We start from the raw sequence: 24119 nt of genomic DNA on the forward strand, positions 1-24119 counted from the left end.
ATATCTATTTCGTAGAAATGAATTATATCATACAGTTTTGAAGTTATCGCGAATAACGCTAGAGAAGAAAATAAACGAAATTATATACGATGATAATGAAGAACGCGATGACAATTCAAATCACTTACACGTAAGCGCTCTTTTCTTATCTTTCGAATGTCGAATATAATATTTGAAATTTAAAAAGTTGCTTGCAATATTTTAAGCACGACACGATGATTAGAATATGTATACTTTATAGACTTGAAAATATAGACTCTTTAAGCATCATCCAAGATATTAATTCAAGATTTCAATTTTATCTGAATATTTCTAAGTTGTATAATATGTGATATGTCATAATATCAAACGAAGAGAGAAAGAGAGCCAAAACAAGAGAGAGATGCGGAATAAAATGGCAAGTGTCTAGAGTTTAGACAGTTTGACAACGAACACTAAACAGGATGTTGTTTCTATGACGCATCAGCGCTGTTACTAAGGGCTGTTTAACGCTATCTAAAAGTTTTGACGTTTTAAGCGCCTCGAGATATACAACGGAACTTCGTCTTTCAATAAATTTTGATATAACTTTACGTTAAAACGGAAATTTAATTGCCAAACTATTTATTCTTGATAACTGGAAACTTTGCGTCAAATATGTAAAGGCTTTTGATGAAATTGTTGTTAGTTAAATGTCAACACTAATTTTATTATATTGAGTTTATAGCTAAAATACCATATTTGATAATTCTGATACTTTATGTACGCGACATCAAATCGAAGTAATTAATTCATAATTTATATGTATAATTTGTATGATAATATATTTTATACGAATATATTATAGACAATATCTAGATTATATTATCTTCATTCACTTGTAAATAAAAAACACGTATATTATATCATAATTTTTTAATATGTGTAACTTAAAGAACCACGTGTAAAATATAATATAAAATGTAATAATGTAACAAAAATGATAAATACAAAAAAAAAAAAACTATATATGTATATAAATATAATGCTAAGAACAAAATATATATTTTAATAAAGCGTCTTTTCATGTATAAAATGACCCTCGAGTCTGTAGATAAGGAAAGTTTTATCTCTCTGACAGTGAACTCTGTTGATCTCTGCCGATCTTTATCGACCCGCGTTGACTCTTCGCGCCAATAGAGACTAAACAGGCATCGTCGCGATGTTCGTCAGCGCATACATGAATATATATCACTGATATTTGCACGGGATGCTACATCGACACCGTCAACTTAAATAAAGTTTGTCTCTCTCTTTTTCTCAACAACGATTCGATGGTCACCGTGTGTTATCAGGCTTAATATATCTGACAACTTGCAAGGCATGTCGCTGCGCTTCGATAGATCAATGCGTAATAGAGGATATATTAAAATCTGATATAATCAAGAGGGCGATGTAGAAAAGAATCGATTGAAATCGAAAAGCGAGAATTTCGCGCCTTCGTGTTGACTTTACGAAAAAGGATTAAAGGATTTTTCGTCCGCGCATTCAGATTCATCTCGACGCGCATCTGATTGAAAACGAGGAGAAAAATATTGTACAATATTTTCTGACGCAGAAGAATGCCGAATTTTTCTCGCGTCCCGTTAATCCCGCCCTTTCTTTCTAATCTTAAGATTCCATATTTCACGGCACGAATGTGTCCCTTCGTGACCTGCCCGCGTTAGGACCCGCATAAATTGTAATAAATACAACAGTATTTTCGCGGATCCGTGTCGTCGGTTTGCATTAATCAACAACTGCATGTTAGATATTCATTGCGGGATTATATCAATCACGAGTTGATACAGTCACCGCGAGGTCGCCAAATGCTCGTGGATAAGTTATACAGCGCTTCCCTTAACGCGCCACACATCGAAAGTATGGCTCGGCAATTCTGTCTTTAACGATCCCGAACAAGTTTTATTTTCTCGGAATAACATGTTTGGCGCGCACGTTGCCACGTTGATTCTATAATCGACGCGTGACGAGCTAAAATTATTACATGTTATTTATGTCGACAAGAGATATTATTTGTCTAATTATTGACGAATGATGATTTTCGTAAATGCATTTTTATCTTTAATGTTTAGTCTAAATCGAGAAAACAGCAGTCTTCATATTCTTACGATCAATAATCTCACACCTGTATCCTGTAATAGTTTTACACAATGTTGATTAAATTAGGTCAAAGTAAATTAATTATATTTAGCGTATATTTTTCTCTCTCTCTCTCTATATATATATACAATATAAAGAGAGAATAAATGCAATTCAAACTTTGTTATTATGAGAAATTATTTACGTATTTATGTTTTATATCCAAAATTGCAGAAACTGAGAGCTTTGAATTATTTATACGTCGTTGTTTATTTTATAACAGATGAAACGCAAAGCATAGATTTCACTGATGGAATACAGGCATTTTGATTATGTGAACTTTAAGGTATCAATGCTGCAACTATCGGGCCAACGAGCACGATGCAATCTACCGTTTCTATCATTGTTCCCAATCAAAGTTTATGCTCTCTATTGATACGCATCCATGTATGCACCTGTATGCTCGAATGCATCGCGAATACGCGATCGGGAACAACGAAAAGTTTATAGTTGACGTAGAACTTTGATAGAAAAGTTCGACGTTTGATCGTTGGTTTTCAACGAGCTTGCTTCCGTAGCACATAATTTTTTTCCAAGTTTTAGACTCGCTCGAATAATCACTCGAAGAAATATCGTCAAGTAACGTAATTTTCTTTCTGTTAAACAAAAATGTGTATATATTATTTTTTTCCCGTTATTTTATTCATTAAATAATATCAATCGATAAAGGATTCATTCTTTGCTATTGATTTATGAGACGTGTGTATTAATAGCAATGAAAGAAAAATGTTAAAGTAACTACATATTTCCCTCGTGAATTTTCACGATATTCTTCAACATATTAATAATTATTATCTTCGGAATAACGATTTTGATTTATAAGCAAATAATAAGTAAAAATGTCATAAATATGCCATTATTATTTTAAATAATTACAATATTTTACACGAGGGGGGCTACGAAAAGATATTTGCAGCGATTGTGTGTTTACCCCTGCCCTCGTTAATAATCTTTTCAATTAATTCGAATAGATTTCATATTTCTTTTTCCGCAAAAATATGTTTGATATTAATTATTGGTAAAAGCAAAAAAAAAAAAAAATTGAATAGCAACGAAAATATGATGTGCCAGCATTTGTTTATTGCAAACATGTATCCGAAAGGATAGGTGGTTAATTGCTATTCCGTGTTTTCTGCTATCTCGATATTTCCATGCTCGTATTTATACGTGGGAAAAAAAAAAAAAAAAGAAAAAGAAATATCGGATTGTTATACTGTTCCAACTGATTCTACTATTTTTACTTATGGTCCGACAAACAACATATTTTTCGTCGTACATCGATAATTGTACGTCCGAAAGTAATTTTTACTTAAACTTCTCCTCTCTTAAATTTCATTCTAGACTTAACGAGTTCGAGAGAACACATCGAGCTTTATTATTATTTGCGGCATTTGAGTCCCCGGAGAGATTCGATAGGCGACTGTACCTCATTAAAAGTTATCGAAAATATATACAAACTTGTCTAATGCAATTAAAAGATTGTGTCGTGAAGAATTATAAGTGTAAGGTTTATATCATTAGTGGTGCACAATTTATATAGAAACTCATTATTTGCGTGTGTGTAAATAATAATCATTTTTTTTTATCTCTACTTCTCTAGCTTTAATACATTTTAGTCTGTATGTATTCGAAATAATCAGTATATTCTTTTTTCACACATATATTCTTTTTTTAGAAAGGCAACACACACACACACACAATTGCACGTTATAGGGTGATTAATTCGGTACAATCTGAGAAAGAATTATTACATTTTCAGTTACGTTGGATAATCTATTTCTGATCGACGAACGTAAATCGCTATAATTACTTATTTGAACGTACGACGAACCATTGGTTAACATGCGAAATCGGTTATAAATAAATGAACTTTGAATCGATACGACGGAAATAAAGAGAGACATGTAAATAACATGTCGACGTTGTCCGGTAGGTGGTAAAAATTTCGTTTTTGCATTTTTCATACGCAGAGTCCGAGGGAGAGACAACTACCCCGCTACTCACTTTAAATTATAAATATCTCTTGCTAAGAGTACACGCTAAGAGAGAAAGAAGAGCGGTAGTTATTTATAATTATTGATAATTTTTGACATACTAATTGAAGATTGAAATATACTTTCTTCGCTTTTTTTCAGCTTCTCAAATCACTAGAAACATAATAAAATCTTATTAGGCAATTTAAATTTAATTTATCTTAATATCTTAAATGTTAATTAAAAATCTTGCCATTTTAAACTATATTACATTTAATGAAAGCGTGTATGGTGTTTAATAATGAAATAAAAATGATCGTTACGCAAATGTATGATTTTGCGAGAATTCCACGAATTTAACGAACGTATCATCGCGTAACTTTGTGTCACGAACGTTGATTTACAATAGCGAACACCTAGTGTGTCGGAGAATCCATTAGCTAACAAAGCGAGAGGGACATTAACTTGTGAGTAAAACTGACAACTAATTAATGAAAACGCCGAAGCGTCGAAACAGCAGTAGAGCCGAAACAATTTCAACGCATGGCCAATTACACATGTACTTTTCGGGGAATGTTGAGGTCGACTAACGTCATCCGCAAATACTCCCACGAAGTGCCGCAGCCGCATCGGGGACCCTACGACACGCGTGGCCGAATAGTGATCGAAAGAACGTGCGTCAGATGATGGCTACGTAAAAGGAAGAGATAGAAACAGGGCGGATACGCGGTATTAGAGGTGTGCGCACGGCAGCCGTCGCGGCGGGTTAAAATGGGTAGGGATGAATTTTACCAGGTTAATAATACGAAGGTCGCACCGGGATTCTAGATCCTAATTTCACGATCTCCGCGTTTAACGGAAGGGACAGAGAAATCGGACAGAGAGTGGCTCTCGGACGAAACCGAGCGGTACCGCCGAAATGCGTATTTCCGTCGTTGAAACAGATTTCTTCCTTCTACGCTTTACGTGGGGTCGAGCTACAGGGGTAGTCTCGAACGTAAAAGTCACGTACAATAATGTTACGTGTATCCGCGATGTGTCGTATGCGAATCGTCGGATAACGACAGGATAATAACAGGCACTCATCGACAATCATTGCCACATCACCTTTCGCCGTATCGTCGCGAAACGTCATATAACGTCGCGAAGCGTATACGATGTCCGGGATTGCATAGGGTTCCGCAGCAGCTTTAATCCGTCTATGGGCGCGTTGGCTGGGGTGGTGGCGAGGCTAGACGCGGAGAGCGAAAGGGAGTAAGAGAGAGAGAGAGAGAGAGAGAACTACCCCATCGCTACCGAGGCTGTGAAAGAGGGGTAACACCGGGGAGAGAATGCGCGTTGTATTAAAAGCGCCGGCTCTCGCCGCGCAGCGTGGGAGTTAGTTCTGGTGAGGGCGCCAGGCAGCTCTCACTCACCGAAGCTAACCCACCGTTCCAACCCTTCGATCCTCCACATCCCTCGACCTTCAGACCAACAAAAGCAACCACATCCACGGCCGCGAACCTCTTCTCATCGTCATTCGTGTCCGTCGTCGCATCCCGTCAGTCCGAAAAAGTCCCTCCCGCGCGAGAGAAGGCAACGGTTCGCGAGTATCGTGTCCGCGTCGACATCGACCACGACGACGACGACGACGACGACGACGACGACGACGACGTTTGCAGCGAGGGTGCAGTAGCGAAAAGCGGTGCCGTCGCGCGACGAACCTAGGTCGGGTGAGAGTACGCATCGTGGGAGATGGAGTGAGAAAGAGAAAGAGAGGGAGGGAACATTTCTCGTCGCTCAATGGAACACCGGCGCGGCCGGTCGAGATCGGCGACGTCAGCACGGCAAGTCGGGCAACCGCGGCAAATAGCCTTTAACCTTTGAAATATCGCCGTGCGCGCGATTATAGTCGGAGAATCGCACATCTCAAACTTCGTATCGTGAGAGACTGAAGTTAGAGGCAAGAAGAGGGAGGAGAAAAAGAGAGACGGACAGTAGAGTAGAGTAGGAGCGGAGGGAGTCCAACATCCCCTTGGTATCGGGGAACGGAATCGACAATCTGGAAGAAGTATCCTTCCCTGGGTGGTATCTCTCCGATCATCGCCGCGACGATCTCATACACAGAGATAGGATAGAGAGAGAGAGAAAGAAATACAGCACGCATCCAACGCTCTCGCGGGCGCGGGCGCGCGCATGGTATTACACGCCCATACGAACGACCATACGGAAGCGGAGCGTGCGAGAGAGAAGGACGAAAATGTCAGGGAATGAATCGCGTCCCGTGTGTGAGCGGACGACGTCGTACGTGGTATGATTGCACGGGGTGTCGCTACGTCGTCGGGACAGACATAGCCTTTTTCGTAACGCACGTCTGATCGACGAGGGAGAGAAGGACCGAGCGTGATGCACGACATACGTCGCCCAGAAACGTCAACCGGAAACTCGGGTGTCCGCTAAAAGAAGGGCGGAGCGGTAAAAGGGAAAAAGAGCGAAGGGTGAAGGACATTTCGGAGAACACATTCTTCCTTCCTTCATTCCTTGGCGGCGTAGAAGGCGCCGCGAACAGTGGTTGCGCCGAAGGTGAAATCGCACGATAAGGCGAAGAGACGAGGAGAAGAAAGAAGAGGATAAGAGCGGAGACAGACGCATACGCACACGCACAGAGGGCGAAAGAGAGGAGGGTGATAGGGTCGGAGAACATCACGGGACGGCGCGACGCGGAGGGAGGAAAGGTCGAGATCGGTGGGAAAGCTGTCACGCGGAAGGAAGAAAAATCGCACACGGCAGGCACACGGCAGACGAGACACGCGGCGGCGACTCAAAGAGACAGAGAGAGAGACAGAGAGACAGAGATCAAGAAGCAAGTATTATCACAGTAAAATGCCCCGCGCATTAATAAAACACTGCACCTCCTATATATCTCGATGAACCTCCCGCGCGCGCGTAAAATCTCTATCTGTACTGTTGACCGGGGGGGCTGTCTCCGCGCCCCTGACATATCTCTACTCTCACTACTACATACACATGCGTATATCTCGGTGTACCTCTTTTTCTTCCGTGCCTCTCTTCTAAACACCTCTGTTGCGTAAAACACCCGCTCCCGCGTCTCGCACCGACAACAAACGCGCATCCGCTCTCTGCCACGGCAAGCCTTTGCTTTTTGAACGTTTTTCGGGGCACCTGTTGATACGACCGACCTACATACCACACTAGTCTGCTGTCCACATTTATGCTCTGTCACCCCCGTCGTTATCGTACGACCGATCGGTCGGTCGGTCGGTCATCGAGTGTACGGGTATCTCCCAGATTGGTCCGGCGTTGGTCTTCTCGCGTCGACTCGCGCGAGTATCGTCGCGGACGCACGAGATGCAAATTTTATGTCATACGCGACTACGTCGTAGTCGTTTTCAGATCTGATCCGAATCGCAAATTTTCACGCGACCTGAATCGTACCGAGAGAGAAAATTATTTCGCTTCCTCGTTTCATCCCTGAACGCCTTATCGGTCGTTACGCGATCGCCTAATGGAAGTTTTTCGAAATTTCACGACAATGACAATTGCGTTTGACTAGTATTTCATTATATCGCGAAAATTTTTATAAAATTATTGAAAAATTATGTTTTTTATTACGATCGCAAGGTGGAACTTGGACGATTAGGCGCGATTATTTACAAGTCAACGCGATGATCATGTATTATCGTAATTGCGATCGCCTCCCTGGCGACATAGCTCGGTTCTTCGTGTTGCGCGAAGAAACATACGCTCGAGTATGTTCGATGTACATGAGGAGAATGGGAGATAGGTACGTAAGACAGAAAGAGAGAGATATGACGAATGGGAAAAGGGGGTTGGGCCGTGCGAGAGAGAGAGAGAGAGAGCAGATGCAGTAAGAGAGAGAGGCAAAGAGAGCGGCAAGGTAAGCGGATAAGGAGACAACGCGCTCTCGAGAAGAGGGTTCTCTCTCTTTTCCGGAGAGACGGTGTAGCTTTATCGGCAAACGCGAGCGTTGGGTGGCACGTCGACGTTTGGTCTAAATGTTCTTTAACACTCTCAAGCACCTTATATACGCATCTATGAGCACGCACGATGAGCACCTCCGATACCACCTCCACACGTCGCAGCACTCTCTGTTGAATTATATCCTGAGAAAACAAAAACAAAAAAAAAAAACAAAAAAAACCACCACAAATCTTTTTGTGTTCCTGGCACCTACGGTCGTAGAATATCGCACGTTATTCTCTATTAACGACCTGATTTCAGGACGGTCGGTACAGGACAGGTGTGCGCTTTATCACGAAGGGAAAGCCGAGGTCGCGGCTACTATCATGGACTACCGAAAGTGAAGCGTATCGATTAGAGGAGCGAGCGTAACGCAATTGAATGTCAAACGTGATACACCGTGCGATCGAATCGGCAATTTATTTCCGATAGAGAGACAAAAAGAGAGAGAGAGAGAGAGAGGTCTGTTATTTTTCCGGGGCCTGACAGAATCGTGGGTCCCAATCTGGGACATGCTAGAAAGAGGAAGAGACAGAGAGAGAGAGAGAGAGAGATCACCCTCTCGATACAGCACGCGTAGCGTCGTTACGTTTTCTATGCAATAGCCGTCGCTGTGTCAAAGTATATCGCCGTTCGTGATTTTTTATCAAGTTTATCCTCGATCTCCTATTCTTCGCCCCCTCGATATCAATCGACCGCCCCGAATCTCCCACCCACCTTACTACACCGTACACTTAAACGCGCATATACAGACACGCTCGTATACATATATACACCTACACGTTCCATCCTCAGCTTCCCAGTGTATCGCGAGTTCAAACGAAAAGTCGGCCTAACTCAGAATCGCTACAGACGTGCCTTTAGACTGGCAGTGAGTAGTAAACAGCTAAAGAGAATAAAAAAAAACACAAGAAAATAAAAAAAATATATATATAAACAAAGCATATCATTGCTGTTCATGTAGGTCAATTATAACACCACGTTCAACCGTATAATCGGGTGCGACAAAAGTGGTGGACGAAAGAGAGAAGGAAGAAAGAGGGAGATATATATATATATACGTAGATACATATATAGAGAGATAGAGAAAGAGAAAGCTAGAGAAAAAGGAAAGAGGGAAGAAGAGAGAGAGAGAGAGAGAGAGAGAGAGAGAAATAACGGAACGCTGCTTGAAAACGTTGATGATTTGTAAAATGGCGGTTTGCATGTTCTGGCTTCTCACCTATGTGGGACAGGGACTAGATCTGGCGGTGGGCAATCGACCCGTCATCATACAAGTGCAAGGCACACAGGGGCTCGACTATCATCACGGAAGCGGTAGCAGCGTTAGAAAGAAGAGCGAGCTGAGCCCGGTAGGAAGCAACCTGTTGCACCTTAGAATATACCCTACCGACGGCAGTCCCCACATGCGAGACGATCTATCCAATTGGCTGGTATTCAACGACGAGCCGCGGATAACATCGTGGTCGCCCGCCGGCATGCTGATCGACGACATGGTGAAGGAGCCGCGCGAGCTCCAGAACGTGTTCTTCGCCCTGTCGCCCGCCATGCTCAACGTCCTCTATTCCGAATACGTGACGTCGTCGCAATCCCATGCGATCGCCGCGAGCGAGCCTTACGTTCCTCACGACGAGGGTAACAATCAGCTGATCGACGACGGCCGTCAGCGAGTGAAGAAACGGCGTATAGGCTGTCGGCATCCGCGAGATCCGCTCAGCGTCCTGCCACCGATACTGGTGTGCCACGAGGCCGGTAGAAAGACCACCGCCGCCGCCGCCGCCGCCGCCGCCAACGTCCATCAGGAATCCAGACAATCCAATTACGACGATCTCTACGCGGAGCAGAGATTTAACACTGCGACGAGTACGAAGACTGATCCCGCGGGCGCCGAGGCCGGCACCACCCTTAATTTACCCACGAACGGCGGCTTCGTCCCGAAGGCCTTTGTCTACGAGACTGGCAAATTACCCGGTAGCAAGCGGAATCAGATCACGGTCGGACGGCGTTCGATCGACGCGCAACGAGAGTCCCCGGGACACCAGGCTCAAGCGTCCTCGGTGTCCTCGGCCGGCGCGAGTATCGCTTCGCACCTCATGCTGAGGTCCATCCGGGGAAGCATACAGTACGACGTGCCGCAAGTCGGTAAGTGATATCGTCTCATTTATCATTTATATATATCGCGAATAGATCAGAAAAACTGTTATTGCTATACAGAAAATATACTTAAAAAATTTTATAGAATTTTTAAAACATTTCATTGTGCAATTTCGTGAGCAATTACATAAATGAAAGATTGACTGTACCGTCTGCGAAAGATCAGACATAATTTATATAGGCTGTTTACTAAATTCCGTTTAGAAGCTGTGATATTTTTAAATGCCCAATTCTGTCTCTGATAATGATATGCAGACTTTTTTCTTTTTTCACGCACGAGCACATTTCAACACATTTGGTCAAAAAATAACTATCAGTCTCATTTTTCACGCGTAAAAAAAATGATTAGATTAAAAGGAGTTGAAAAAGTTTGATTTATGTAAGATTAGATAATGCAATAATTTTTCAAATGGAAGGATTACTGAAAAAAACGGATTTACAATTATTTTTCTTCCGTTTCTTTCTCAATTTTCAACATCGCAATAGTTTACCGATTTAATTAAGCGCTGAATAGATAGTTAAATAAAGCATCGAAAATAGGAAGAAATTGACTTTAACGCATCTTAATTCTGAATAAAAAAGCTTCTTTCCTTGATTTTTAATTGCTTGTCACATATGAGAATTAAAACGGATGGGTGAAGCTAGACAAGAAATATTCACGATTTCACAGAGTAACTTTTTTAGGTAGATTATAAAATAAATTTCTATTAGTTTTCTCTTCAGTTCATCCATTTTTAAATAATTTAGATAAAGAATTCTCAAGTGATTTAGAAAATATATATTATTTATATTTCCAAAATTAAATATAATCTTGATATTTATAAAGTGTCGAAAGGCCATTATTGAAATTTTCTATGTGCATTTCAAATAAATCTCATAAAGTCCCTGTAAATCTGCGCTCGTGGAAAAGATACTTTAATTTCCAATGAAATGTGAACTGAACGAGAGTGTATGGTGTGTAATGAATACATACCACCTGAGTTATATGGCCAAAAAGATTTATAGATCCAAATGAGAAGCGTGTCCGCGTGCAAAAATATAGACAAAGCGCTTCTGCAAATAAAGAAAAAGTGACGAAACGCACGACACGGCGCGTCCGCCGTGTCCTTCCCAAATTTATTGATCCAAGGGAAAGCTGACGGCGAATCCTGCGACAAGGAGAACAGGATATATCCTTTTCTATACAATGAACATTCTTCGGTAGAGTCTAGACGTTGTTGAGAAAAACGTGAGAAGTGTGCAGAATGCAGAGAAATATTTTTTTTTTTTTTTTTCGTTGAGAAACTTCTTTAGAATAACCATACACATACTCGTTAAAAAAAAAAAAAGGAGACTGTTATAAAAATATAAAATAAAAGTATGGAGCGTTGTTTTATCCTGTACCGATCTATTGGGTCACGATATACAAAGCGGTAAAGATAGAGGTCATGATGTACTAAATGTTAAGCATCCATTTTTTTTCTAAACTAATCGCGATCAACTTACGATTTGTGTTGAAAATTACATCGACATTTAGATCCACATATTCTCCTCCGCATACATGCATTTGCATTATACTTACTGCTTAATATTGCTCATCCTACGCTTTGAATAGAATTTTCTTATTAAGCAAGCAGCACAGAGAGAATCGGGGAACTACATTTTGCAATTTAGCTCCGAATGTATTGAGCATACAGGCTTTTGAGATGCACTATCGTCGGATAAATAACATAGAGTATTTGTCAATTCGATTTATACTAAACACACTGTGAAGATACGAGCTTGTAATATATATGTTTAGATTAAAATGTATATATGCTTAGATATTAATGGGATATTAGATTACAGAATATTGCGCACACTAATATGCCATAATTAATAGCCAATCAAATTTACATTGATTTAATCGTCACAATATGTAAAAAATTCTATATCGCGTAAAAATGACTTATTTTCCTACATCTTTCAATTTTCTGATTCTTTCTGCGCAATTATTTCAATTCGATCAAGAGAAGAGAGGGGAGAATATCGAGTAACATTTATCTACATAATAATTTTATTATATTTTATATTCAATATAATTCTAGAAACAGATTCGAGGAGAATTATTGCGATTTTTATTTATAGAATGTCCAGTCTCCGAAGACGGAATGGAAAGATTCGCTTGTCCGAGTGCGGATAGAATGGGTAGATATCATTGCATCGACGATCACGTCCTGTGCGATGGCTTTGTAGACTGTCCCAACGGTGAGGATGAAGACAGACGTGATTGCATGTTTTACAAAACCGTGAGTACAATTATGATAATTTTTATTTTCTTTACATTCCTTCTAGATATAAAAGAGAGAATTCTAATTATTTATTTTTAATTTTTTTTATAAAAAAGAATTGATTGTGATAATACGCAACGATACTACTTTTCCTGAAAACTTGATAATATATCGTTCACGATGTATTTTATTGCCTATAAACTCTCTCGTGATTATGTTTAAAATATATTTTGAAAACGCATATAAATTGTCAAATAACATAAATTTCTAAAAATTACGCAAGCAAATCTGTAAAAAAGTTAATATGTATTATTGGATTGCACGTTGAATATCTTTTTTCCGATATTTATTTTTCAATATAAAATTTTGTGTAATTATATTTATCATTTTGTAAATAATACAATTGTAACGGGGTCACTTTTCGCGAGTGCGTGGATAAACTCGGTCGGGATCAGGGCTCGTGAAAAGGTGAGACACACGAAAGAGTTAGATATTGTCTTTATTTGCCTCTTTCGGCAATGGTCGATTTACAATAGTGAGCGCGCGGCGGATGATGCAGCGCGCTAGATGCAACGGGCGTTCGTTATTCGGTGCGTGATGTTCGATATATATCGAACCGCTTATAATATTCGTAACCGTGTTTATTTTGACGGCACGCTAGACGCGCAAGAAATCGGGCGCGGTCGGTCGGCGCGTGTACGGCAAGGCCGTGTTTATTTTGACGGCGCGCGAGACGCGCAAGAAATTGGGCGCGGTCGGTCGGCGCGTATACGGCAAGGCCGTGTTTATTTTGACGGCGCGCGGAATAGAATGAACTATTAGGCGGTAGATATTTCGGCGCGATAATTATAATTATAGTATTATAATATTAGGATTAGTGTGGTCGCGGGATTAATCGCGTGTTCCCAGTGGTCGGGGAATTCGAACGGAGATCGAGTACCCTCGACCGGGCGGAGAACTCTCCGTCCCTGCTTCCGTTCGCGGAGTGGAGGAGAGCGTGTCGGAGTCGAGAAAACTCGACGGGGCAGCGAACTCGCAAACCCACGATCCGGCTAGCTGGAGCGGTTGAATGATAGACCGTAGTCTCGGAGAGCGGCGAACACTCCGCTCTCGTCGAGTCGGTCGGATCTGTGTCAGGAGTTCGGAGACTGCACGGAAGCCGAGAATGCTCGGCGGAGGCTGCGAACTCGTCAACCCCACGTTCCGTCGTTGCTACGACTGTTCAGGATCGGTTTCTGGTATCTCGGAGCGTACAGCTCGAGCGGATTCAGGAATCGTTCTGGTCCCGAGATGCCGAAACGCTGTCTTCTTATACCCGAGCGTCTATCGGTAATTGCGTCGTTCGCCCCCGGGTGGGGATAACGACGCGTTGTTTTTCGGCGGGTAAATTACGGTAAACGCGTCGCTTCCCCTGGGCGAAACGACGCGGCAATTCGGCGGGTGACGCTCGGGATCTTCCGGTAGCGCTCGGCTATGCTCGGTCTTCGGCGTAACGGCGGCCGTATAACGGCCGTATGGTTGTTTATCACAACCGCGGTTTTGAGAGATTAAAAAAAAGGGCGCTAGGCGCCTCTGCCACTGCCCGGCTGGTGTTCGCCGGGCGGCAGACTTCCGGCTGGCTACGTGCCGGGTAACGATGGGGGGTGCATCGTTACACAATCAACCATCGATTTTGTATTTCACATTTGTAAAATAAAACTCGATTGTCAATGAAGAGAGTATATCTTTTCAAACATGATTTTTATTTTAGTTACTCTCTTATATTCTGTCGTTTAAAAAATATGAAATAAATATATTCAGATCTTAAGAAAGAGGAAAAATAAATGCAAATAATCTAGAGTTCTGTTAAAAGAACAGTAATAGAGTAGATACTAAAAAGGAATATATGTTAAAAGAATTATATTAAAGAAACTTTCTCTTTTTCCCATTAAATAAGTCAAGTTAATAAAGTAACAAAGTAATAAAAAAAAAAAAAAAAAAAAAAAAATGGCAAAGTATATTTAAGTAGATAATATATATACTTTAAGCAACTCTGTGTTGTTTTACCAATAATATCCGAATAAATCTAGAGAAAGAATTTTTGTACGTTCGAAAATGCCATTTTAATTTGCATACGCATCGATTGATAAAATACGTAACTATATGTATTCTGGATTCTATGTAAATCTTTGCTGAACTTTTGTAGTGTGACTTACCTTATAAAGTTCAAACGAAAATGGGGACGTGTATTTGCGCTAATCGTGGGTGTAATATCAAGAGCCACACATTTTTTCTATATAACTCGCTAGTAGCATTTTCCGAAGCATTGAAAACGAGACAAAATACAAACTTTTTAATAATTTGTACATTGTCTCTTTACATATTTGTATTTGGAAAATAGCGCGAATATCGATAATTTCAGATTCACTTTTACAAGCCCACGTCAAGCCGACGAAATGTCAGTCAATGATAGGAACAGGGATGGAGATCCTAGTTTTTAAATATAGAAATTAAATATGTACGATAAAAAAATACTTGATTACTTGATACTTTATTAACCTTTAAAAATAATAATATAAATATTTATAAATTTTTAATGATAATGTTTGAGTTTAATTAAGACTTTAAGAATAAATTGTACTCACTTTATGAATAAATTGTAAGATTAAATGGCTAAATGATAAAGTATTGATCAAGTATTATGATACACTATACATTGATATTAAACATTGAACTTTCATGGTAGAATTTGAGTTACGTGAAGATAAATGGTGGAGCTATATCATATGAAAAAAATATCTCAATTATTAATTATAAATTAATTACAGTTGAATGTGAGATACAAACAACGTGTAGGAAGAAGAGTGAACTCTGTTATGGATAATCCATAGCCTTTGGGTTTTTTTTTTTTTTTTTTTTCTACTAATGAACGGTACGCTAGTAAACGATATTATCGCATTCCGATATGTTTCAGACGAAGGCGCATCTGGACGTATTAGCGGACGCCATACTACGATGGGCGAGGGGACGCTAATTCCTTCTTTGTTGACGATGAACCTCCAATCTGTACATAAAATCACAAGTCTAACTTCTTTATATATATTCATCCATATCTTTTTCTCCTACATTAATCTATTTTCCGGAAACTGTTTTTTCTCTATGTTGGGCGCATAGAGATGTTCATATTGAAATCAAACTCAGGGGAACGTTAAGATGAACCGTCTCTCTCTCTCTCTCTCTTTCTATCTCTATCTCTATACCTCACTCTGTACTTCTCTCTCTCTCTCTCTCTCTCTCTATTTCTATCTCTATCTCTATCTCTTGCTCTGAGCCTCTTTCTGCCCTTTCCTCTTTCTTTCCCAGAAATGAATACGGCCGCTCGAATTAATCTCCGAGAGGAGATGGCACGGCATGGTTCTAACTACGCTAAAAATCGGTTAGCAAGGTCTATCTCGTAACCAAGATATCCTCACATAAAGTACAAATTATAAGGTGTCCGAACTTTTAGGATGTTATAAATAAAGTTCGTAAGAGAGTTATGGCATTTTAACGCCGCTGTGTATGGCGCACCAGAGTACCCGACTTGAATAATTTCAGTTTCTAAGCATATCTATACCAGCTAATATATACCACACAGATGATGTATTACGATTTCATATTGAGCGATTTCCGCGAGATCGTACTAACTCTTTAACGACTTTATTTTGGTATACAATAAAGTAATTTTGAAGACTGAGAACTATTTACTTCATTCCCAGAGTAAACACGCGGCTTCGCGCCAAACCGATAGGAACGAACGATATCGTACCGTTTGGCAAGGAACGGGCACGTGTACCTAGAGATTTCCTCCTAGAGTACTTCCTAAGATTGTAACAGAAATGTACTCATGTTTTTAATCAAATCACTCCGCAAATGACGTTAATGCGTATATGAAATAAACATAATAATTAAAACTCAATGTCGATCCGGTCTTCTGGTACCGACACGAAGAGACATCTCCTTCGCCTTGTGTGCACGCTCCATGTTTTTTCGTCATTGATATAACTTTAAATAATTAATTTATTTCAAATTTATGGAAACATGTTCGCGAATAAAGACAAAGTAAATGCTTTCATCATTAAAAAAATAAAAAAGAAGAAGAAGAAGGAAAGAAGAAAAAAAGAAGAAAAAAAGAAAAAAAAAGAAAAAAAAGAAAAAAAAGATACCCTATGATGATTAATTGCTAATTGCGCTTCACCAAACCAGCTCCGAAGAGAATATCGAGTTAGAAAATATTTAGAAATTTATTAGAAAGCCATTTGCTGCCGTGTATACACTTTGCGTTCTGCGATATTTATTTACAAACAGCTATTATCACACGTATTCTCAGAAATTCACAAATATATGTATCGATATTGCTGTGAAATTGACGAAAATGGATTTCTCCTATGTTAAATATTTGATGTCCAAGAATTATGACTTAACGGTAACATAATAATACATATATGTTCCAACTATTACAGGTAGTTTTGTATTTTCATTTTCCATACCAAATCAAATATTAATTATTGATTAAGAAAATATTTGGTGTTAGAATTACATAGCTCGTATATATAGAAAGATAAATAAGGAAGAATTTTTATATATATCAAGTTTTATCAAACACGCCTCCTTTCCCATCTACAAGCCATTTCCAAAAATATATTACTTTTCAGGCTTTTCCTACGTTTTCACAAAATAGATTATAGAGAGTAACTATAATAGGCTTATATAAACGTATTTTTTTTTTTGCCTTTTTAAATATAACTTTTATCTTAATAACAAATATTTATGTTTTGTAATCATTTTCTGCAAGAAACATAATCGATATGCTTTGTTAATCACATGATGAACCTACAATTGCACATCTATTCTTATTATAATTTCGAAGAGCATGTATTAGATTACGAATCAAATATTCGACTAAACACTATGATAGAATCTAAACGCTTTACAAAAGACTGATGGCTAGTCTTAAATGTTGCAAGATTATCACACAACAGATCATTCGTTTTCAATGGTATTATTCGCGTCGTAAATTATATTTCTTGTGGAAATACAGTTCTTCCGTTTGAGCATTTGGATTTACTAAAGTTATTACTTTTAGTGGGACACTTTCTATAACATCTTTGTCATTTATATACACAGGAATTCGTTGGATATCCGAATTGTTGTTTAGAGCTAAATATTTTATAGGTTGAGTAATATTTTGTAGCATCACAGAGCAATGCTGATCGTCGATCACTTTCGGGTACGTATATGCATTATGCTTTTGCAGTAACAATAATGGTACATCACTCGATGAATTAATACAATTATCCATGCTGCTATTATGATCATTGTGTAAGATTCTGGGTTGCACTGTCGTTTGCACAGCTTTTTTATAAAAATGATGCGCTTGTGAAACATTATGTTGACATCCGGTAGAATCCAAATATTGTGCATCACAACGACTTAAATTAGCTCGATTCCTAGCGCGTTCTATGTCTGCTTTACTAAATATTTCTTTACATATAGATTCTCTAAATCTTTTGTCGGTTTGAATATTCTTACAGGGGAAGTTTAATGTTGACGGTATCGCTCTTGCGTTAACACTGTTTAAAAGAACATTTTGATTCTGATTGTGTGGATTTTTCTGTAAAAGTTCTTGTTTGGCATCATTTCTTTCAGATATATGTAATTTGGTTTGTTGAGATAACGTTTTCGATGATTTTACATTGAAATTACAAAGACTTGGGTCTCGTAAATAGTTAATTGCATTATAATTATGTGAATGGAAGAGATGTTTTTTTACTTTCGGTAAAACTTGTTCTTGTCTCCGAGTTAATCGTTCGATATGTGCATTCGTATTACACGAAACTTCAAAAGTTTGTAAAGAGTCATCGAATCGACATGATTTGTTTCTTCCATCTAATTTGTTAGGATGTATGTTTATGTCAAACTTTTCGACAAGTGACTCTTGTGAATCTTTTATTTCCATTGATCCATTCTGAGGCTTAAACGTTTTAGTTTGATCATGAAAATTCACAAATTGTGTGTTTATTACGCTAGGCGTAGGAAAATTTTCAGATGCATTTGGGAATTGCATTTCATAAGATTCTTTTGTAATATCGCTATAAAGATCTGTATTATTTTGCATCAAATGGAATTTGTTTTCTTGCTGAGATGTATTTTCTATGAAAGGAAATTCGATTGTGTGATTTTTTCTATATTTAGGAGTTTCACAATCGATTTCAAAGACTGAAATCGAATTCGGTGATATTAGCGAAACATCTGAATATGTACAAGCTTGATATTCCTCAGACAGATCAGGTGACTTCACAATTTCCAATTTTTGTTTATTTCTTTCATGTAAAAGTTGTTGATGAGAAGAATCAACATAAGCATGTCTATCGTTATCTAGACTTTTATTATTTATATTGATACCAAACTGCTCATATAATTTTTCTATATAATTCTTCTTATAGAATAAGTCTGCATCATTTTCCTGTACAGAATGATTATCCTTAATAGCAGTGACATTATTATGTCGATGAAGAATAACAGGTCGTTTAAAGTTCTTTGCATTACATTCATTTGTTCTGTTGAAAATATTAATCGGCGATTCTTTGCCAGCATTATTTTTCGATGAATATTTCTTGGCAAGTAACATGGAATCGCTTGAAAAAGTCGCGATTTTTGCGTGTTTCGTGTTATCAATGTATTGTGAATTTTCATGATCAGGAAAATCGACATAAATATTATCTTTGTTATGTCGTTTATTTTTCCAAGGATGATTAATATAATTAGAATGATTTCGGACAGAATCTTTTTCATTCACAGAATTAAAACTTACTGCTCTCTTAGATTGATAAATATCTGCTGATTGTTTTGAATATTGATTATCGTTATTCTTGCGATTTACTATACAGTCATTTGCATCACATGCTTCCAAAATATTCTGCGATGAATAAGATATAGAACCATAAGGCTCTATATTATCACTTGGCATAAAATGGATTTTATCATCTTCGTTAGATATCTTTTTTAAAAAAGGCGAGATTGTGCGATTTTCACTATGTTTAGGAATTTCATATTCGATAGTCGAGGTCGATTTTGGTGATATTTGCGAGTCATCTGAATATGCACAAGCTTGATTTTCTACAGACAATTCAGATGATTTCATAGTTTTTAATCCATTCTTTCCACGCAAATATTGTTCATGTAAAGAATTAGAATAAATATGCTTCAATTTTTTAATTATTGTTGTAAAAGGATCTAAAATCATTACAAATAATAATTAATGATGAAAATTTTAATGATGTATAATCAGGTTACAATAATTATTCTATATATATAACATACCTGGTTGATTCTGTAGAAAATCTCCAAAACTTATGGCAAAGTCTGCTTTGCAGAGTTCTTTGTACTGATTCATAACCCTATATATACTTTTACTATCCTCATCTGTCTGTGTTCTGTTTTCATTTTCTCTATTTTCTTCTATAAAATCGTCATTTTCAAATATTCTGTGAAATAAATATTTTATTTTATAATATACAATCTGTTCTCTTCCTTTATTGAATCTCCTAATCAAATGAGTGATAAGATAATTTATAGCTTTACTTACTGTGTCTGAGTAGCTTTTGGTTGCTCTTTATTTTGAAACAGTTTTTGCTTACATATGCTTTCTTTTTGAGCAACATATTTTGATTCATTATTAACATTTTGTTTTGCAATTTTATCAGAATCAAAGTTTTTGAAAAAATTTTCCTCACTTTTCTTTTTCACAAGATACAGCTTTTGATTTTTACTGCAATATTAATATATATAATCTTTCTTACATCTGTATTTAGAAAAGTGATATATATATATATATATATATATATATATTGTTATAACATTAATAAATATTATCTGAATGAACAAATATACCTTTGTTTCTTTCCCAAATTGGGACTTTGCTCCAGGATACTGCCTGGTGTCCAAAACTTTAAACTATTTTTTACAAAGTTCTTTTCTGGTGATTGTTTAGTAGTTTCATTATGGGTTGAAAGCTCTTCTTTATATCTGTAAAACAAGATGTGTTCAAATTTATATTTACAAAACATTCTTTTAGACTTCAATTGATAATGCATTTACTTGAATTCTGGAGTGTCGCCATTAAAAAGCTTTAAAGCATCTGCTTTTAGCCGAGCTCTATCAAACGTACTTGCCGATGTTTCTATTATAGAATATTACAATTATTAAAACCTTATATTTTTAATATTTTGTTATTGCAACATATAAATTTCGATATAAATACCTTTTTGGATGTTTCTGCTCTTTGCGCCATTTCTATATATGCCAATTGTCTGAAAAAATTATATAAAATATTTATCTATAGATGCAATGGATTTTAGGGAATATAGTTAATATCAGAATTATTAAAGTTACATACAGCTCTCGGCAGAAGCCTGGTACAAATTTTTGCTTGGCCTTGTCTTCTTTGTCTACCCTTATCGCCATTTTTTCCCATATTATCCTGTAAGAAATTCCTATATATGTATATTTCAATTATACACAAAGATATCATCGTTAAAAGTATTTTATACATGTAAATTATATTTCGATGCCCTCTTGTACAATGATATATTTAAAAAATTTATATAAAAGCTTTGGTGATTTTTATATATAAATCTTATCCTCTTTCTCTTTCTCTCGCAAAATTCTGCAGATTTGTAATAAAATTATAGTTATTAGATTTTTGTGTAGATATAGTTTTTCACGCGGCTAAACTTCTCCAATAATAATATGTGTACTAATACACAACATATGTATAATTAATTTTTGATCAAATATAATTATACATAAAGGATCATAATTTATAAAAATTAGTAAATAATAAATATTACGCTTTCTAATACTTCTGATATTTCGCGTTCTGACAGATTTTTAGTACTGGCTATCAGTTGAAGCAAAATACAATCTTTATGTCGACACTAACCTAACACTGTTGTGAGGAATGTAAATGCATATTTATACCATGATATTGATCCGATGCTTCTTATAGATTAATTATTGCTGATTACACACATCTTTACAAATGTATGATTTATAAAGAGTTGTAATAATTATACGTACTACATCTCACGTGTCGCATACGCGCAAGCACGTGCTAGCGCGTTTCACGGGTCTATTTACTACGTATTACTACTACGCGAGGGGAGTTGTAACTTGAAACTAGCGCCACGTTCGATATGAATGAACGTATACGTATAACGAATAACTTTCAGTATTGCAAGTCTATATCGAAATACATGCTGGATTCGCGAACGACGTGATCCAGATATATCTGTGCGTTTTTCCCTCTTAAAGCATTTATCAATTATCGAGGCCGATAGATCGGCCGAATATAAAGTCGGTTTCGTGAATCGTATCCTCTTTTAGAGCGGGATCGAAAGGAGATCACGAGGATGCGAAAAACATACCAATTTCTTCTTGGCTTTTAAGATCTTCGAGTGTATTCTGTCAAGGTCCTTTCTGCATCGTTTTCCTTTCAACATTTCGCGATCGGTGGACTTGTGCATGATCTTGTCTATCTCGGTGTAAGATATCAGATTGAATTTACGAGTTACATATCATTCACGAATAGTTACAAAATTTGCGGTTACAAACGCCAACGCTGTCTCGACGACGACTGACGACCGCCTTCGTCTATATTTTCGCTTCTAGAATAGTACAAGGAGACTTCTCAGTCCTTTTTTTTTTTTTTTTTTGGGGGGGGGGGTGACGTCACGGAAAAGAGAGTATACAGAGGCAGGAATGTTATTTATTATTTCGCTGTTTTTTTTGCATGCGAAAGGTTGAAGCAATGACGAGGAACAAGAAGCGCGATATGGTGGAATATATATACTTCGTTTTTCGGGGGAAAAAGAAGAATTTTTTATTTACGGTGAGTATAAAAAAGACTATATATTGATCATACACAGTATATTCGTAAGAATGCATTCAAATATCTGATATTTTTATATTAACGTTACGCGCGGAAAAAGATACAACGAAAATATATATTATTTTATAAAGAAAAAAATGTGTGTATTTTTTGTTACATATACATCGAGTTATTTATATATATATATATATATATAAAATAAATTATTCTTTTATGATAATAATAAATAATCTCTGTTTTTATTCCTTTTTTTTTGTACATCTTATCTTTTAGTTTTTTTTTTTTTCCATACAAGTTGTAACTGTTATAAAAATTACGTACGTACTTATAATTATTTAAGTTATCTGAATTTTATAAAATTTTATTTCGCTGAAATTTATTAGAACGCGTGTATTGATTTATGATGAAGAGAAGCATAATTTATTTTGGTCTTAATTTGATAATGATAAATACGTTTATAAACAGCATTTTGATAATGAATTGTAGAAAAAGAAGCGCAAAAAAAGAACTCGAGCAGTGTCGCACCATAATTTATAGTACAGACATGCGAGTTAAATCACTTGACATATATATCACTTTGACATAATCAAGCAACGCCGTTCTTCAAGAATATTTATGCCTTCGTTTCACGTCTTTGTTAAGCTTACTGATCTATCTAATTGTACTTATACTTATAGTACATAGTAATTCTACAATGTGTACATTAACTTAATTGGCTGAGTAAATTGAGGTTAAACTATTTGAACGCAGATAAGTTGCAATACTCAAGACAAAAATGTGTAAAAATGTACATATTAACATTATCGACAATATTATCTTTCTCTGTTACTTATATTGATAAAAAAAAAAAACAGCAAGAAAACATTTACATTTTTCTAAAAGATTTCTTTCAAGAATTGATTAACAATTATATAATACAATATATAAAATATATACTATTTATATCTTATTATTAATGAAAATAAATTGTGGAAATCGCTGTCACGTTAAAATTGAAAGTGAGATATAAGAATACGGATGACGGATACAAATTTAAATGAAAAATAAAAGAATACCTTCCATTTTTAAATGTTCAAATATTATTATTTTTATGCATCTATGATTGTCTCTCGAAATTGGCTTTTCAACAAAATCAATCATAGGGAGAAAAAATTATTAAATTGTAGATAATAATGTATTCTCTATGACAATTATTCTGTTTCTCAGAAACATAAAATCTAAAATTTTTAAATTTTTTAAATCATATCTTTTCAATTAACGTACAGTTTTTTGATGACATATTTAAGGATTAATCGAATTAGACAAATATATATATATATATAATCGTTTCTCTATGTGTGTAAGTTATATACTATTCTAGCATCTTATTCGACTTGCCTAGAGCAGGACACTAAATTTTAAATTAATGAAAGCAGCACGAATGTCATACGTGATTCAAATTTTTGTCAACCCGATCATTGAAAGTTTAAGTTATTTTTTTGATAATTCATCTGTCACGTGCGCGGCGAATGAATGATGCAAAAGTGGGCAACCGCTTTCAGTGGACGTAAATACATTCTCTATTATCTGATTAGATACGAGCGATGCAAGAAAGATACTCGCGTGTCTTGAACGAGCGAGAACAGCATGTCCGATTAATCAGTCCGATGCAACGACAATATGATTGTATCTCGTGTACAAGGTTTGTTAATTCAA

At 37.0% G+C, this 24119-nt stretch overlaps 2 protein-coding genes across 2 annotated transcripts; one reads left to right on the forward strand and one right to left on the reverse strand.

Moving 5' to 3' along the window:
• Positions 1-9241: 9241 nt before the first annotated feature.
• Jeb (jelly belly) lies at positions 9242-16976 on the forward strand. The gene is made up of 3 exons (XM_070302222.1): positions 9242-10253; positions 12372-12532; positions 15468-16976. The coding sequence occupies exons 1-3, from the start codon at positions 9293-9295 to the stop codon at positions 15525-15527; spliced, it is 1182 nt and encodes a 393-aa protein (XP_070158323.1). The 5' UTR covers positions 9242-9292; the 3' UTR covers positions 15528-16976.
• Positions 15385-22159, reverse strand: LOC138936644 (uncharacterized). The gene is made up of 8 exons (XM_070302217.1): positions 21961-22159; positions 20931-21014; positions 20796-20844; positions 20633-20714; positions 20426-20560; positions 20121-20303; positions 19856-20019; positions 15385-19768 (listed from the first exon to the last, which is right to left on the reverse strand). The coding sequence occupies exons 1-8, from the start codon at positions 22057-22059 to the stop codon at positions 17535-17537; spliced, it is 3030 nt and encodes a 1009-aa protein (XP_070158318.1). The 5' UTR covers positions 22060-22159; the 3' UTR covers positions 15385-17534.
• Positions 22160-24119: the final 1960 nt, after the last annotated feature.

The sequence above is a fragment of the Polyergus mexicanus genome, unplaced genomic scaffold (assembly GCF_030449975.1).
Source record: "Polyergus mexicanus isolate NDT 795.1 unplaced genomic scaffold, iyPolMexi1.0 SCAF_9, whole genome shotgun sequence".
In the NCBI taxonomy this organism is placed as follows: Eukaryota; Metazoa; Arthropoda; class Insecta; order Hymenoptera; family Formicidae; genus Polyergus; species Polyergus mexicanus.

Coding starts and splice junctions, on each gene's coding strand:
- Jeb (XM_070302222.1), top strand. CDS start 9,293: ATGATTTGTAAAATGGCGGTTTGCATGTTCTGGCTTCTCACCTATGTG. Junction 10,254..12,371: donor GTACGACGTGCCGCAAGTCG/GTAAGTGATATC, acceptor TTTTATTTATAG/AATGTCCAGTCTCCGAAGAC. Junction 12,533..15,467: donor ATTGCATGTTTTACAAAACC/GTGAGTACAATT, acceptor GATATGTTTCAG/ACGAAGGCGCATCTGGACGT.
- LOC138936644 (XM_070302217.1), bottom strand. CDS start 22,059: ATGCACAAGTCCACCGATCGCGAAATGTTGAAAGGAAAACGATGCAGA. Junction 20,304..20,425: donor AATTTGGGAAAGAAACAAAG/GTATATTTGTTC, acceptor TTAATATTGCAG/TAAAAATCAAAAGCTGTATC. Junction 20,020..20,120: donor CCAAAAGCTACTCAGACACA/GTAAGTAAAGCT, acceptor TTTATTTCACAG/AATATTTGAAAATGACGATT.